The 18,636-nt window shown below is 43.7% G+C and overlaps 1 protein-coding gene across 2 annotated transcripts in view; it reads left to right on the plus strand.

Moving 5' to 3' along the window:
• fndc1 (fibronectin type III domain containing 1) overlaps positions 1–18,636 on the plus strand; it is a 286,089-nt gene that overhangs the window by 256,618 nt on the left and 10,835 nt on the right. For both annotated transcript variants that reach the window (XM_041182867.1, XM_041182868.1), the window contains one exon: positions 15,513–15,674. In XM_041182867.1, the coding sequence (XP_041038801.1) occupies positions 15,513–15,674 (162 nt within the window). The remainder of the gene's footprint in view (positions 1–15,512; positions 15,675–18,636) is intronic.

Here is an 18,636-nt window from a genome sequence, read left to right on the forward strand (position 1 = left end):
AGGATAAAAATAATATCCCAGAAATAATTGTGAGTCAGGAGGTGAAAAGGACAGAGGAACTTAAGACAATTGCAATCGCCAGGGAAAAGATACTGAGAAAATTATTAGAACTAAAAGCTGACAAATCCCCAGGTCCTGATGGACTTCATCCTAGGGCCTTAAAAGAAGTGGCTGTTGAAATAGTGGATTCATTGGTTCTAATTTTCCAAAATTCCCTCATTTTTAGAAGTATCCCATCAGATTGGAAAATCACGATTGTGACTCCTCTATTCAAGAAAGGAAGGAGACAGAAAGCAGGAAACTACAGGCCAGTTAGCTTAACATCTATAATAGGGAAATTGGTGGAATTTATTATTAAGGAGGTTATAGCGGGGCATATAAGAGTTTGTATAGATACTTTTAAAAAAAGAAAAGTATTAACAAAGTGAGTCCATGTCCTATAACAGTGAGCCTGGGGAATTAATAATGGAAAATAAGGAGATGGCAGATGAATTGAACAGATACTTTGCATCAGGCTTCATTATAGAGGATGCAAGTAACATCCCAGAAATAGTTGTAAATCAGGAGATGGAAGAAATGGAGAAATTCAAGAAATTTACAATCACCAGGGAAGTGGCACTGAACAAATTGTTGGAACTATGGGCTGACAAGTCATCGGGTCCTGATTGCCTTCATCCTATGGTCTTAAAAGAAGTGGCTAGAGAGATAATTGATGTGTTGGTTTTAATTTTCCAAAATTCCCTAGATTCGGGGGAGGCTCCATTAGATTGGAAAATAGCTAATGCAACTCCTTTATTCAAAAAAGGAGAGAGACAGGAAACCAGAAACTACAGGCCAAAGTCAACATGGATTTGTGAAAGGGAAATCATATTTAACCAATTTATTGCAATTCTTTGAAGAAGTAATGTGCTGTGGATAAAGGGAAACCAGTGGATGTACTGTACTTAGATTTGCAGAAGACATTTGATACAATGCCGCATCAAAGGCTATTGTGGAAACTAAAAGCTCACGGTGTAGGGGGTAACACATTGGCATGAATAGAAGATTGGCTAGCTAACAGGAAACAGAGTTGGCATAAATGGGTCATTTTCTGGTTGGCAAGATGTAACAAGTGGTATGCCACAGAGACCAGTGCTGGAGCTTCAACTTTTTACAATTTATATAAATCACTTGGATGAAGGGACCAACGGTATAGTTGCTAAATTTGCTGATGATACAAAGATAGGTAGGATAGTAAGATGTAAAGAGGATGTAAGAAGGATACAAAGGGATAAATAGGTTAAGTGGGTGAGCAAAGATCTGACAAATGGAGTATAATGTAGGAAAGTGTGAAATTGTCCATTCTGGCAGGAAAAATAATATTATCTAAATGGTCAGAGAGTGCAGAGTTCTGAGACACAAGAAGGATTAGGCTGTCCTAATGTATGAGTTGCAAAAGGTTAGTATGCAGGTACAGCAAGTAATTAGGAAAGCTAATGGAATGTTATTGTTTATTGCGAGGGGAATTGAATACAAAAGTAGAGAGGTTATGCTTCAGTTCTTTAGGGCATTGCTGAGATCACATCTGGAGTACTGTCTTCAGTATTGGTCTCTTTATTAAAGAAAGGATGTAAATGCGTTGGAAGCAGTTCAGAGAAAGTTTACTAGACAGATATCTAGAACGGGCGGGTTGTCGTATGTGGAAAGGTTGGACAGTCTAGTCTGGAATTTAGAAGAGCGAGCGGCCACTGGAGTTTAGTAAGAGTAAAAGATCCTGAGGGGTCTGACAGGGTGGATGTGGAGAGGATGTTTCCTCTTGTGGAAGAATCTAGAACTAAGGGATCACTGTTTAAAAATAAGGGGTTGCCTATTTAAGACAGATGAGGAGAAGTTTTGTCCCTCAGAGGGTCATGAGTCTTTGAAACTCTCTTCCTCAAAAGATGGTGGAAGCTGAGTCTTTGAATATTTTTAAGGCAGAAGTAGATAGATTCTTGATAAGCAAGGGGGTGAAAGGTTATTGGGGGTAGGTGGGAATGTGGAGTTGAGGTTACAATCTTATTGAATGGCGGAGCGTACTTGAGGGGCCAAGTGGTCTACTCCTGTTCCTAATTCGTATGTTCCAATGTACCCATGTAAAGAAGTAATGATAAAATTCTACACAGCAATAGTTGAACCACAATTGTGGTTTAAACTGTACATAGCACCCTACCATCACAGAGAAGACATTAAACCATAGACAATGTACAACATAGATTCATCAGGATGATGCCAGGAATAGGAACAATAATTATAAGATGGGATATCAGATACTACTGTAGAAAAGACTAAGGGGAGATTTAATAGAGGTTTCTAAATGATAAAAAGGTTTGGATAGAGTGAATAGGTGAAGATCTAGAAATCCTGATGTGAGGTCCAAGAGACATCCGATATTGAGCCTCAGGCCTGGTTATCATGTAAGTGGATTGGAAGATTGGGTAGCTGTCCTCTGGTAAATAATTAAAGGGGGTTACTGGGGATACATAGTGATGATGATCGTTAGTAACGGAAACTGGTGATCTGTTTTATGTCTGTGTATTTCACTGTCCCTCCTCTTGCAGCTCCTCATCCAAAAAGTTCCATGTGTTGAACTGCTGACACACTCAGGGTGTTACATGAAATGGTCACTTATTCCTTTTGAATATTTACTTTGCTGCTCTATGCTAAGCCTCTGCCAACATTCTCTGTTCTGTTAATAATATCAGTATTATGGTATGGACTGATTCCATGCATGATGGGAAGTGACTTTTGGTAATTTTGGGGTAAAATGGTCTGTTGAAAATCCAAATTCACATTGGTTTTCCACTTTTAAGATCAAAAATCTATTAATTGTGATGCAAAAAGTGTTTCAAATGAACCAGATTGCATAGTTTTGAATATGGAATTCTTTTTTTCTCTTTGGATTTATGCTCCTGAGCAAACCCTCCTAGAATTTGACGATTAACGTTGTGCCTTTGATTTCCCCCAACCCCTTCACTTCAGGCTTTCATATACTTAAGTGTATGTTATTGCAATGAATGAAGGAATGCTGGCTGTACCCACAGCTTCACTTCTAAAGCCCATGTAACAATTTATTTGTGTAGATTATGGGTTTATAATCAGAGCCATTTTGAGGTTGTCAGCTTTTTGCGACTGCCAGCTTTTTCTAATTTTCAACATTGGCATATATGAAAATGTAATCATTACATTTGTATATTCTCTCTAAGGATTTAAGAGGACATTATGTGCTGCTGGCAATTTGTGACATATGTGCCCTTGAGCTACCATTTGAGTGATTTCAGTTACTCTTTCAAATTAGGGGAACATTGCTGTTTCATACATGTCAGTTGTTGTGATCCAGACAGTCTCTGGTTACACTGCCCTTGTTCGCAACTGAAAATTAGCACAGACCTGTCTTCTGCTTTCAGGTACCACTCCAATCTTTTTGCTTCCTATCAACCCATGCCTTCACACATATGACACCTATACCTCCCTGCCAGTACTCATGACCCATGATGTAATTAAAAAATAAAATATTGCAAAATGCTGGAAATAAGTGTCAGTCCAGATGGTGTAGACAAATCTCTGGAGTGGACCTTGAACTTGTGACTTTAAGACTCATCTACACTTCCCAACATTACCTATTCCTGTAACAAAAGCCCATTGAGCTGTAAGTTTCTCTTCACACCCTCTGCACTTGCATTCTGGCTTCCTTCATGTCCCCTCTCCCACTTCCACCCAATTCACTTACAGCTAAAATATTTTCCGCTTTGCATTCTGAAACACCTTTTCAAAAACTCTCTGCCTTTAAGAATAATCCTATGTTGTAAGATCACATGATCTGTGTAAACCAATGGGTTAGCAGCATGGGGAACCTCTAGGAGAGGGTTCTTTAGTTATAGAGTTTCATGTCCTCGTGTAGCTGCTGCTGCTGACTTGTAAATAAAGTTAAATGTGTCCACTAAGAAAAGTTGCCTGGATGATCTTCTGGACAGTGAGCAGGATGGGGCCCGCTCGCTGACACGTCAAATGATGCAGTATGCCGTCGGGCAGAACTCCTGATGTCACCCCACGTCATTTCCATTTTCAGGTCAGCAGGGTCGCAGTTGAATCAGCTGTGTGCCGCCAACCTGTCAACAGCCAATTGAGGCCATTTAAAAAGTACTTAACATAATTAATGGACCTGCCAATCTTAAGGTTGGCAGGCAGGCCGGAGCCGTGGCAGGCTTAAGAAAAAGCATGAAACCTCATCATGGGCGGATGATGTTTCATGAGGGTTTTAAAATATTTAATAAAGGTTTCATTAAAAGTGATGGACATGTCCCAACTCATGTGACAGTGTCACATGAGGGGACATGTTTTGGAAATTTTGATATCGTCTCTTTAACATGTTTAAATTTGGAGCCAATCTCCCTGAGGCAGCACTTAGCCTCAGGAGGATCAGTGTGCCCTTTCGCGCACATGCGCAAAGAGCGCACTCTCGGCTGAGGGAATCACCCCCCCGCTCACACAGGGAGTGCGCAGCGCTTCCTGGCAGACGTCATGCTGGGCAGGCCTTAAATGGTGGCACACCCCAAATCGGGGGCTCTGATTGGAGGCGTGCCTGCCCGCACCTACTCCTGCACTTCCCCCCCAATGGGGAAAAATCTTTTCCCTATAACAAACTAGTGTTGAGGATAAATCATATCCGTTGCTGGCCCTTGCCCAGTGATTGTGAGTATCTAAGTTCATTAAAAAGGAAAGAAGATATAATCATCTGAGATGCTACAGTTTGGCAGAATTGATCACTTTGAACCAGCCGACTGGCCTCATTATATAGAATGTCGCGTGATCTTGTTTCAAGCCAACAAAATCACAGGGGAAAAAAAGAGGAGAGTGATTCTCCTGAGTGTTTGTGGGAGCAAGACCTAGGGCTGAATTTTTCTGTCGGCAAGCAGGGGGTGGGGCCCACTCACTGACGTGGGATAACATTGGAGGGAACTCCCGACGTCATCCCGCCCCATTTAAATCTTCAGGAAGGTGGGGGCACAGTGAGATCAGCTATCCACCTGCCAACCTGTCAATGGCCAATTGAGGCCATTGACAGGATAATTAAAACAATTAAAGGACCTGCCCATCCAACCTTAAGGTTGGTGCAAGGCCAGGAGCCCCAGCAGCAAATAGAGAAAACATGAAACCTCATCCACCGGCAGGATGAGGTTTCATGTAGGTTTTTAAAAAGTTTATTAAAGTTTTTGTGAAATTTATTAACATGTCCCATCTCGTGTGACATTGTCACATGAGGGGGACATGTTAATGATTTTTTTATCTTTCTATTTTTAGAGTTTGAAAACCTTTCAGCGATCTCCCTGAGGCAGCACTTAGCCTCAGGGAGATGTGTGCTCTTTCATGCGCGAAAGAGCGCACTCACGCTTTTGAGGAATCCCCCTCCCCCCCTGCTTCCACAGGAAGCGCATAGCGCTTCCTAGCAGATGTCACGCTGGGCGGGCCTTAATTGGCCCGCCCACTTAAAATAGCGGTGGGGCCCGCTTCTCCGGCTGGGATCAGTTCCCTGCCCGCTGGAGATTGGGTCGGGCCCACCTGCCCGATGGGCAAAAAATTCAGCCCCTAAAGTTTAATTTGAAGCTTGACAGCCCCCAACTGACACAGATTTGAAGATTTTCAGTGAATTTGTAGACATCATTCAGGGACATTTCCAACCCAAGCCCTCAGTCACAATGCAGAGGCTCAGGTTCAATTCATGGAATAGCGCTCCAGGGGAGACCATTGCTACCTACATGGTGAAATTAAAACAACTAACGGAACATTGTGATTTCAATGAAACCCTGAATGACATGCTCAGGATTCATTTGGTAAGTGGTGTGCAAGAGGATGCTGTTCAGTGAAGATTACTGGCTGCAGTGAATCTTGATTTTAAGAGAGCGTTAGAAATAGCACTTGTGATGGAAAGCAATGTAAGGGATTCACAAGCAATTCAAGATTCAAGGGGCATAAAATGGCACTGTTCTCCGAGTTGGGCAGGAACAGTCAGCCGAAAGTGGTGCAAAAAGCTGGGACTGCACCACGAAGCGGGAAACAGCCCCCACCAACTGAAACCTTAGAGGAAACAGCTTAGCATCAAAGTTGAAAATAAATTTTTATCAACGTGGAAACAATATCCTCCTAATGATTGGCAATTTAAAAAGGTGGAGTGTTATTTAGGACACATAATGAAACATTGCAAAGCGATATTTAAACAGGCTTCTAGACAACAATCAAAGTCTAGTGAAGTATATAATGTAGAAGAGCCAGAAACAACCAATCCTGACATTAAATCATTATTCAACATGAAAGTTGGGAAGACAGAGACAATTATTGTCACACTGTCAGCGAATGGTAAACCCTTAAAAATGGAAGTAGACATGGGTGCTTTTACCACTTTAATACGAAAACACACTTTCAGATATTTAAATAAATTAAACTTGGAACAAACATCTGCCAAGTTGAAAATGTACACAGGCAAAGAAATCCAAGTAAAAGATATCACCGGAGTAACTGCTCATTATAGACACCAATCGGCACAGCTACCAGTGACGGTATTAGAAGGCAGAGGACCAAGCCTGCTAGATGGAATTGGTTGAGGTAAATTAACCTTGATTGGCCAGTGAGGTTTCAAAAGGAAGCAGGTAGAGTTCCTGAGTTGAAAAAGGAACAAGATAAGGTACTTCAGAAAGAGCCTGGAGAGTCTAAGCATTCAATGTAAGCATTTAGCAACCTGAAGAAATGAAGATTGTCTTAACCAATGACATGGAAGAACAGCAGAAGAAACTCAAGGAAGCTCTGCTGAATTACAGAATTCAAGATGAAGTGAGTGAGCTTCGCAAAGAAAACGAAACCTGTTGAAAGACCTTCATACACTACAAGGATCCCTCAGGTCAAAGATAAAAACAAAAAACTGCGGATGCTGGAAATACAAAACAAAAACAGAATTACCTGGAAAAACCCAGCAGATCTGGCAGCATCGGCGGAGAAGAAAAGAATTGACGTTTCGAATCCTCATGACCCTTCAACAGAACTGAGTGAATATTAGGAGAGAGGGTGAAATATAAGCTGGTTTAAGGTGGGGGGGAGGGAGGGAGAAGTGGTGGGGGGGGGAGCTGGTGGTGTGGTTGTAGGGACAACTAAGCAGTGATAGGAGCAGATAATCAAAAGATGCCACAGACAAAAGAACAAAAGAACACAGAGGTGTTGAAGGTGGTGATATTATCTAAAGAATGTGCTAATTAAGAATGGATGGCAAAGCACTCAAGGTACAGCTCTCGTGGGGGTGGGGTGGAAAGACTAGCAGGGCATAAAAGATTTAAAAATAATAGAAATAGGTGGGAAAAGAAAAATCGATATAAATTATTGGAAAAAACAAAAGGGGGGGGAGGAAACAAAAAGGGTGTGGGGATGGAGGAGGGAGTTCATGATCTAAAGTTGTTGAATTTAGTATTCATTCTAGAAGGCTGTAAAGTGCCTAGTTGGAAGATGAGGTGCTGTTCCTCCAGTTTGTGTTGAGCTTCACTGGAACAATGCAGCAAGCCAAGGACAGACATGTGGGCAAGAGAGCAGGGTGGAGTGTTGAAATGGCAAGCGACAGGAAGCTTTGGGTCATTCTTGCGGACAGACCGCAGGTGTTCTGCAAAGCAGTCGCCCAGTTTACGTTTGGTCTCTCCAATGTAGAGGAGACCACATTGGGAGCAATGAATGCAGTAGACTAAGTTGGGGGAAATGCAAATGAAATGCTGCTTCACTTGAAAGGAGTGTTTGGGCCCTTGGACAGTGAGGAGAGAGGAAGTGAAGGGGCAGGTGTTGCATCTTTTGCGTGGGCATGGGGAGGTGCCATAGGTGGGGGCTGAGGAGTAGGGGGTGATGGATGAGTGGACCAGGGTGTCCGGGAGGGAATGATCCGTACGGAATGCCGCCGGGGGGTTGAAGGGACGATGTGTTTGGTGGTGGCATCATGCTGGAGTTGGCAGAAATGGCGGAGGATGATCCTTTGAATGCGGAGGCTGGTGGGGTGATAAGTGAGGAAAAGGGGGACCCTATCATGTTTCTGGGAGGGAGGAGAAAGCGTGAGGGCAGATGCGTGGGAGATGGGCCGGACATGGTTGAGGGCCCTGTCAACGACCGTGGGTAGAAAACCTCGGTTAAGGAAGAAGGAGGACATGTCAGAGGAACTGTTTTTGAAGGCAGCATCATCGGAACAGGTGCGATGGAGGTGAAGAAACTGAGAGAATGGGATGGAGTCCTTACAGGAAGCAGGGTGTGAGGAGCTGTAGTCTAGATAGCTGTGGGAGTCGGTAGGCTTGTAATGGATATTGGTGGACTATCTCCAGAAATTAAGACAGAGAGGTCAAGGAAGGGAAGGGAAGTGTCAGAGATGGACCATGTGAAAATGATGGTGGGGTGGAGATTGGAAGCAAAATTAATAAATTTTTCCAAGTCCCAACGAGAGCATGAAACAGCACCGAAGTAATCATCGATGTACCGGAGAAAGAGATGTGGAAGGGGGCCGGAGTAGGACTGGAACAAGGAATGTTCCACATACCCCATAAAGAGACAGGCAGAGCTGGGGCCATGTGGGTACCCATAGCCACACCTTTTGTTTGGAGGAAGTGAGAGGAGTTGAAGGAGAAATTGTTCAGTGTGAGAACAAGTTCAGCCAGACGGAGGAGAGTAGTGGTGGATGGGGATTGTTCGGGCCTCTGTTCGAGGAAGAAGCTAAGGGCCCTCAGACCATCCTGGTGGGGGATGGAGGTGTAGAGGGATTGGACGTCCATGGTGAAGAGGAAGCGCTTGGGGCCAGGGAACTGGAAATTGTTGATGTGATGTAAGGTGTCAGAGGAGTCACGGATGTAGGTGGAAAGGGGCTAGACAAAGGGAGAGAGAAGGGAGTCAAGATAACGAGAAATGAGTTCCGTGGGGCAGGAACAGGCTGACACAATCGGTCTACCGGGACAGTTCTGTTTGTGGATTTTGTGTAGGAGGTAGAATCGGGCCGTCCGAGGTTAGGCGACTATCAGGTTGGAAGCTTTGGGAGGAAGATCTCCAGAGGAGATGAGGTCAGTGACAGTCCTGGAAACAATGGCTTGATGTTCAGTGGTGGGGTCATGGTCCAGGGAGAGGTAGGAGGAAGTGTCTGTGAGTTGACACTCAGCCTCCTCGAGGTAGAGGTCAGTGCGCCAGACAACAACAGCACCACCCTTGTCAGCGGGTTTGATGGCAATGTTGGGGTTGGACCTGAGAGAACGGAGTGCAGTAAGTTCAGAGAGAGAAAGATTAGAATGGGTGAGAGGAGCAGAGAAATTGAGACAACGAATGTCACGCCGACAGGTCTCAATGAAAAGATCAAGAGAAGGTAAGAATCCAGAGGGAGGGATCCAGGTGGAGGGAGAATATTGGAGGTGGGTAAAAGGATCCATTGAACGGGGAGAGGACTCCTGCCTAAAGAAGTGAGCACGGAGACGAAGACGGCGGAAGAAGAGTTCAGCATCATGCCGAGCCTGATATTCATTGAGATGAGGGCGTAAGGGTATGAAACTAAGTCCTTTGCTGAGCACTGAACGTCAGCGTCGGAGTGGGGAAGGTCAGGGGGTATAGTGAACACACGGCTGGGGCTGGGATTGGAAGATGGGGTGGGGAAGGAGGGACAGGCAGGGGTGCAGGGTCCTAGATGGGTGTTGGTGTCGATGAGTTGAATGTCTCCGTGCTCACTTCTTTGGGCAGGAGTCCTCTCCCCGTTCTTTCTTTCTCAAACCTCCCTGTCGCTTGCCATTTTAACACTCCACCCTGCTCTCTTGCCCACATGTCTGTCCTTGGCTTGTTGCATTGTTCCAGTGAAGCCCAACGCAAACTGGAGGAACAGCACCTCATCTTCCGACTAGGCACTTTACAGCCTTCCGGACTGAATATTGAATTCAACAACTTTAGGTCTTGAACTCCCTCCTCCATCCCCACCCCCTTTCCGTTTCTTCCCCCTTCCTTTTGTTTTTTCCAATAATTTATATAGATTTTTCTTTTCCCACCTATTTCCATTATTTTTAAATCTTTTATGCCCTGCTAGTCTTTCCACTCCACCCCCCCAGAGCTGTACATTGAGTGCCCTACCATCCATTCTTAATTAGCACATTCGTTTAGATAATATCACCACCTTCAACACCTCTGTGTTCTTTTGTCTGTGACATCTTTTGATTATCTGCTCCTATCACTGCTTGCTTGTCCCTACAACCACACCACCCCCCCCAACTTCTTCCCCCCACAACCTCCCCCCCCCCCACCTTAAACCAGCTTATATTTCACCCCCTCTCCTAATATTCACTCAGTTCTATTGATGGGTCATGAGGACTCAAAACGTCAACTCCTTTCTTCTCTGCTGATGCTGCCAGACCTGCTGAGTTTTTCCAGGTAATTCTGTTTTTGTTCCCTCAGGTAAAAGTTTGTTCCTCTGAAAAATTACACAGAGAAACAGGAAGAATTTAACGTCACTCTGAACAAACTGAGCCTAACACATTTTCTGGTTATCCTCATCCCATTGATATACTTACAGGATATCTTGGGATTTTCCCTACTTTTACCAGCCAGATCTTTCCCATATCCCCTCTTTGCTTTCCTAATTGCTTTCTTAAGGTCCACCCTGCACTTTCTGTACTCCACTAATGCCTCCGCTGATTTGCTCCCCTTGTACCTGCTGAAAGCCTCTCTTTTCCTTCGCATCACATCTTGAATATTTCTGGTCATCCATGGTTCTCTGGGCTTGTTACTCCTTCCTATCATCCCGGAGGGAACATGTTACGCCTGTACCCTCCCCATTTCCTTTTTGAACGCCACCCCCCCTCCCACCCCACTGCTCTTCTGTAGATTTCCCCACAAGTAGCTGTTCCCAGTCTACCTTGGCTTATTTTACAAAAATCCGTTCTTCCCCAATCCAAAACATTTTTTTGCAACTTGTGTATTTCTTGGTCCATAACAAACTTAAATTGTACCATATTGTGGTCGCTATCACTAAAATGCTCGCCCACCACCGCCTCAGCCACCTGTCCAGCTTCATCCCCCAGAATTAGGTCCAGCACTGCGCCATCCCTTGTTGGACCCTCTACATATTGACCTAAAAAGTTCTCCTGTACACATTTCAAGAAATCCACTCCATCAAAGACCTTAACACTATGTCTATCCCAATTAATGTTGGGAAAGTTGAAATCACCTAATATAATTACCCTATTATTGTTTTTACACACCTCCATAAATTGTGCACATATTTGCTCCTCAATTTCCCGCTGACTATTTGGGGGTCTATAATAAATGCCTAACAATGTGGCTGCCCCTTTTTTATGCCTAAGCTCTGCCCACAAAGCTTCATTCGATGCCCCCTCCAAGATATCATCTCTCCTTACTGCAGTAACTGACGCCTTAACTAATAATGCAATGCCTCCTCCCATTTTAACTCCTCCCCTGTCTCACATAAAGATTCTATATCCTGGAATGTTGAGCTGCCAATCCTGTCCCTCCCTCAACCACGTTTCTGTGATGGCTGCTGTATCACAATTCCACATGTCAATCCTCATCCTTAACTCATCTGTTTTACCTGTAATACTCCTGGCAATAAAATAGAGGCCATCCAGTCTTGCCTTCCACCCCTGAAACTTAATGCTCCCTCCGACTTGTTTTACTGTATTATGATGTGTCCTATTCTGCTAATATTCTGTGTCCCCTCCCCCTGCCGAATTAGTTTAAACTCCTCCCAACAGTCTAGCAAATATTCTCGCAAGGATGTTAGTCCCACTCTGGTTCAGACATAGACCGCCCCGCTTATACAGGTCCCACCTTCACCAGAAACGCTCCCAGTGATCCAGGAATCTAAAACCCTCCCTCCTGCACTAACTCTTAAGCCATGTATTCATCTGTGCTATTCTCCTATTTCTGTGCTCACTAGCACTGGGAGTAATCCAGGGATTACAACCCGAGAGGTCCTGCTTTTCAGTCTACTGCCTAACTCCCTGAATTCTTGATGCAAGACCTCATTCCTCTTTCTACCTATGTCAATGGTACCAACATGTATCATGAACTCTGCCTTATCACCCTCCCCCTTCAGGATGTCCTGCTGCAGCTCAATGACATCCCGGACCCTGGCACCATGGAAGCAATATACCATCCTGGAGTCATATTGATGGCCACAGTATCGCCTATCTGTTCCTCTGACTATGGAATCCCCTATTACTATTGCTCTTCCTCCCCTCTTGTACAGACAGGCTGCTTGTGGTGCCAAAAGCTTGGCTCTGTCTGCACTCCCTGGAGGAACCAGCACCTCATCGGCCACCAAAATGGAATACCGATTTGTGAGCGGGACCCCAGGGGACTCCTGAACTACCTGCCTGTTTCTCTTGGACTGCCTGGTGGTCATTCATTCCTTTCCTTCTCAAGTCCCTTCAGCTGCGTTGTGACCACCTCTCTAAACATGCAATCCACGATGCTCTCAGACTCACGGATGCTCCACAGCATCCCCAGCTGCCGTTCCAGCTCTGAAAGCCGAGCTTCCAGGAGCTGCAGCTGGACACACATCCTGCACACATGCTGGTCCCGGGCACTGGAAATGTTCCCAGCTTCCCACATGGAACACAAGGAGCACACCTCGGCTTTGATCTCTCCTGCCATGACTTATCCCTTTAAATTAAACCTTTTAAATCAATTACTCTAGGGCCCTTCTTTCCTGATCCTCATTACTACAGAATATACAAACTATAAGCCACAAAAAGACCTTAAACTATAAACAATAAAAGTAGTAACTACTTACCCGACCTTACCCACTACTTACCAGTCATTTCTCTCCCTTGTAGCCTCTACTGCTGCAGCAGGGCAATCTACTCTCTGAAGATTTAAGAAGTTGGATAGCAAAGAAAAAATACAAAGAGCACCTCTTCCCCTCTGCACCAAATTCCCACTGTGCACCAAATTGCCAATACCCACACTCACTCTGGCTGTGTCTCACTCAGGATGAGGTCTCTCCCCTGCTCATGTACAAGCTCACTGATCACTAAGAAAAGTTGTCTGGACAATCAACTCTATAACATAGCCCATCTTTTTTACTGCTCCCTCAATTTTTTTGTCACCACAGCTAATCCTTTCCACACACATCTCAGTCTGGAGTACCTACCCATTTAAGACATCAATAGGTATAAGTTCTTCTTGCTGTGGCTGGGCATTGTGGGTAGGTGTTCTTATATCTGGAATCCCTCCTTAAACAGCACTGTGGGTGTACCTATGCCACATGGACTGCAGCGGTTAAAGAAGGCAGCTTCCATCACCCACCACCACCTCAAGGGCAATTTCGGCTGGGCAACAAATGCTGGCCTAGCCAGCGGCACCCACATCCCATGAATGAAGAAATAAAATTAAAAATGGGCAATAGGCGTTTCTGTGGTTGGAAGGCGATTTCCAGTGGGGTTCCACAGGGCTCAGTACCACGTCCCTTACTTTTCATGTGTACATGTCAATGGTTCAGACTCAAATGTAGGAGTATTGAGTAAGAAGTTTGCACATGACACAAAAATTGGTCATGTGGGGAATCATGAGAATGACAGCTATATACTGCAGGAAGGCATCAATGGACTGGTCGTGTGGGCAGAAAAATGGAAGATGCAATTCAATCTGGAGAAATGCATTTGGGAAGAGCAAGCAAGGCAAGGGAATACACAATAAATGATGGGATATTGAGAAATGTAAAGGAACAAATGAATCTTGGACTGCATGCCCACAAATCCCTGAAAGTCACTGGACAGGTATATGAGGTGATCAAGAAGATATATGGGATACTTTATTAGTTGAGGCCTAGAATAAAAGAGCAGGGAGGTTATGCTAGAACTGTAAAATACTTGTTAGGCCACAGCTAAGTCACTGCATTTTTGAAGGTGGTGATTGCACTGGAGAGGATACTTGAGCTAATCTATAAAGCTACGGACCAAGAACTGGAATGTGGGATTAGGCTGGACGGCCCTTTTTGGCTGGCACAGACATGACTGGCCAAGTGGCTGCCTTCTAGACTCTAAGTTTCTATGATTCTATGACAGGTTTGTGTAAATGAGATCTCAGATCAATTTGGATGGAGCAATGGGCCATGTAGTCTAGATGGCACAAACACCGAAACGTCATTTAGCTAACACAATAGGAAGTGTGCACCAACCTTTCTGTTTCCTCTGTATGGCGTACCCACAAACCACTTGTGATGTGGCATTGAAGAACTTACAAAGTTCTAGTATGAGACTGATAGCAATTTAGCAGTGAGATTTATTTATTAATTGAACTAAAATTTAAATCAATTATTTTCTTGCTCCCACATTGTGAAACATCACAACAGAAGTTATGAAAATATCATTCCTAAGGATCAAACTGGATAGGGAATGAGGTTATCAAATGGGAGGTTTCCAAATAATGTGTTAGTTCATGGTTAGTCTTTCATTCATTGTTAGGATAACAAAATGTATAGTAATGTTTTTCTACAATCTATATATATATATATATATATAATTATAGCATTGAAGTTTCATGGTATTGTTAATTTAAAAGAACTTTTTTTGTTCTAGACTCTATCTTGAAGCTTAATGGTACAGTTCAGTCTGGCTTGTGGTGGCCTGCTAGTATTAGTTACCATTATCAATGGTTAATGTTGGCACATGTACTCAAACAAGGCATAAATCTCCCAGGCACTGCTTCTCACAGCCCGGGTAAACTGCAGCTTTTAAACTTCACACCTTGGCATCACACCTTCCTTGCTTCAGAAAACTGGCATATACAGAATCAGGACATCAACATCGGGACCAGCTGCACAGGTGCAGCGAGATGTCAAAAGATTAAGACTGGGAATATTAACAGGATGGGAGACTGTGGCTGGTGGGATTACGAGAGATTGGGGCTGGAGGAGTGGGTACAAGAAACTGGGGCTGGTCTCTCATCCCTCCTACCCCAGTCTCTCATCCCTCCTCCCCCAGTCTCACATCCCTCCTCCCCCAATTTCACACCTCTTCCTCTAGCCCCAATCTCTCATCCCAGGCTTTCATTCCCCACTTATGTTCTAGGTAATGTTTCAGTCAATTCTCACTTTGCATACTGAATAAAATTTGTAACTGGCATGATATCACAGCTATTATGAAATTGTTTCATCATATATACAAATGTACTGGGGACATGGTGGTGTATTGGTAATATCACTAGATTAATAATCTTGAGTCCCAGGCTAATTCCCTGGGGACATGTGTTCAAATCCCACCATGGCAGCTGGTGGTATTTAAATTCAATTAATAAAATCTACAATTAAATCTGCCCACATCCCATCAAAGAATAAAAAAAAACACTGACTGATATCAGAAAATGTGTAGAATGCAGTCCTCACATTTCAAGTAAAGGATAGGCTGAGAACTTTGTTCCTTACTGATAGGTTAAACATTTATTTCAATGACTCATTGATTGTATATAACATGAGAAACATTGCTCTGTGTTCCCTGCAGGGGGTGAGCCAATTTGGATTCCTTATACATTCAAGTTCGAACCTTCTTCCAGCGAATGCTCAGGGAAGCAGTATGTGAAACGCACATGGTACCGGAAATTTGTGGGTGTGGTGCTCTGTAACTCACTGCGATACAAAATCTTCCTGGCTGAAGGCCTGAGAGGTAAGTGACCAGTGAACATTTACAACTCTGTCATGCAGCTGAGCATACTTTCTGCATCCTCTTTATATATGCACTGACACATGCCTTTGCAAATGCACAGAGACAAATGTGCATGCATGCACATATACGCTAAAACAGATTTACATGTAAACTAGAGTGTATGCATGCATCTGTGTACGCATGTGTACGTACAAACATTTGTGCATACAGATATATGTGTGATTGCTTTCTGTTACGGACAGGACTGGGTTTAATTTAAAAAGCCCTGATTCCTCCTCTCACCACTCTTCCGCAAACAGAAAGGTGTTTTAATTTTGATTTCCCACCTTTATAAGTGGTGATGTATTTCCCAACCCCTGTTTTAGTGTGAACCAATATTTATTAATAACCCCACAGCAAACCCAAGATATGGTAAACTCAGAGGGTAGTTTATTGTTGCACACACAAAACACAGGAAGGGGTTGTTACTACATAGCCACCAGTGCTATTCATACAACAAAAGAGGGATAGAGAAAGACAGATTTACTGGGTGAAGACCACAGAGGAAGGAATTATTGTTGCAGATGAGCCCAGATCCCAGATCCCAGAATCAAAAGTCCAATAGTGAATTCCTTCACAGAGGTCAGCAGGTTGAACTAGAGTTGGCTTCCATGATGAGATAAGCATGCAGAGATGAATTAGTCTTGTAGGTGATGGTATAGAAGTTCAGAAATCCAGTGTAGATGAGGGCTGGCGTTCAAACCTGGGCAGAGCCCTTTTCTTAGCTGCTGTCTGCTAGATAGAAGATTACAGACTGAGCTTTACAGTCCACAAGGCAATATTACAAATTCTTCCAGCTAGGGGGTCAAGTCACATGATTCCCACCTCTCCACTTTGGCTGTGACAAAAGTGTTATATTCCTTCACAGAATCATGGATCCTTTACAGTGCAGAAGGAGGTCATTTGGCCCATCGAGTCTGCACTAGCTCTCTGAAAGACCATTCCACCTAGTCCCACTCCCCTGCCTTATCCCTGTAACCTTGCACATTCTCTCTTTTCTGGTAGCAATCCAATTCGCTTTTGAATACCTCGATCGAACCTACCTCTACCACCCTCTCAGGAAGTTTGTTCCAGACCCCAATCACACTGTTCACATGATCACCCTGGAGCTTTCAGATTGGATGAAAATGCAGAATTTACCTGACATCTTATTTAAGCAACATATTTGATTAACTGGCACCTCCCATTCCTGCAGCATGTTGGATAACAGATATTTTCCTGTATTTGGAGGGGATTGATGGAATGGGGACATGAGGGAAAACTTTTTCATGCGGCAAGTGGTTAGGATCTGAAATGCACTGCCTGAGAGTGTGGTTCAATGAGGTATTCAAGAGGGAATTGGATTATTATCTCAAGTGGAAGAGTGTGCAGGAGTACAGGGAAAAGGCAGAGGAATGGCACTAGGAGCATTGCTTATTTGGAAAGCCAGCGCAGTCAAGGCTAGCCTCCACCTGTGTTATAATGATTCTGTGATTCTATGTGTGCTAGCTCATGAGGAAATTGCAGCCACATTATAATCAGAATATCTTGTCAATTTATTATTTGCCAGGAAGGGTCTTAAGTAAAGGAATACTTCCTAAGCCTCAGTTTTCACTCTAAACCCATCAACTAAACTAAAAAAGGTTTTAAAATAATATAGCTTTAAAATTCTATTTGCCAAGTTCAGCAAAAATCTTCAGAGTAGTGATTGTACTACTTAAAGAGGACAATAAAAGCCAAGGTAGTCATAATTAAACAAAAATAAACAGGTAATAGCAAAGGGACATGGAAAAGCTGCCCCCTCATGAGTACTAACCTCCAATCACTGTATGTTCTGGTGCAGGTACCGGGGGAAGTGATCTAGCAGGCAGGAGTTCATGATCACCATGCTGCCTTGTTTTGAAAGACATTGCTGATCCATGCGGCCTGTTGGCAGTGATTATATTGCTGATAATTTAACAGGATTGTTGCGCCCTTTGAAATTTAGCATTCTTGCATCTATCCTGAAGAGCACAAGATGAAAAGCTTCGACAGCATGTCTCTTTTTTCAGCAATACTCATTCACAAGTATGCTATTAGAACTGAGAAAGAAAATGTTAAACAGACTGGGATTCTTTCCTGTAGGAAAGAGATGGCTGAGAAGTAACCAGATAGAGGTCATTGAGATTATGAAAGAGTTTGATAGGAGTTTGAAATTGGCAGGTATGATGTGATGGACATTACAGAGACATGGCTGCAAGAGGATCAGGACTGGGAGCTAAATATCCAAGGATATACATACTATCGAAAAGATAGGTAGGTTGGTAGAGGGGGTAGGGTTGCTTTGTTAGTAAGGAATGAAATTAAATCGATAGCAAGAAATGATGTAGGGTCAGATGATGTAGAATCTGTGTGGGTAGAGCTGAGGAATCGCAAAGGTAAAAAAACCATAATGGGAGTAATGTACAGGCCTCCGAACAGTAGTCAGGATGTGGGGCACAAGATACACCAGGAGATAGAAAAGGTGTATAAGAAAGGCAAGGTTATGGTGATCATGGGGGATTTCAATATGCAGGTGGACTGGGAAAATCAGGTTGGTAGTGGATCCCAAGAAAAGGAATTTGTGGAATGTCTACGAGATGGCTTTTTGGAGCAGCTTGTGGTGGAGCCCACTAGGGAACAGGCAATTCTAGATTTAGTGATGTGTAATAAGGCAGATTTGATAAGGGAGTTTAAGGTGAAGGAACCCTTAGGAGGAAGTGACCATAATATGATAGAATTTACCCTGCAATTTGAGAGAAAAAGCTGGAATCAGATGTAATGGTATTACAGTTGAATAAAGGCAACTACAGAAGTATGAGGGAGGAGCTGGCCAGAATTGACTGGGAGATGAGCCTAGCAGGAAAGACAGTGGAACAGCCAGGGCAAGAATTTCTGGGAGTAATTTGGGAGACACAGCAAAAAT

The sequence above is a fragment of the Carcharodon carcharias genome, chromosome 2 (assembly GCF_017639515.1).
Source record: "Carcharodon carcharias isolate sCarCar2 chromosome 2, sCarCar2.pri, whole genome shotgun sequence".
NCBI lineage: Eukaryota > Metazoa > Chordata > Chondrichthyes > Lamniformes > Lamnidae > Carcharodon > Carcharodon carcharias.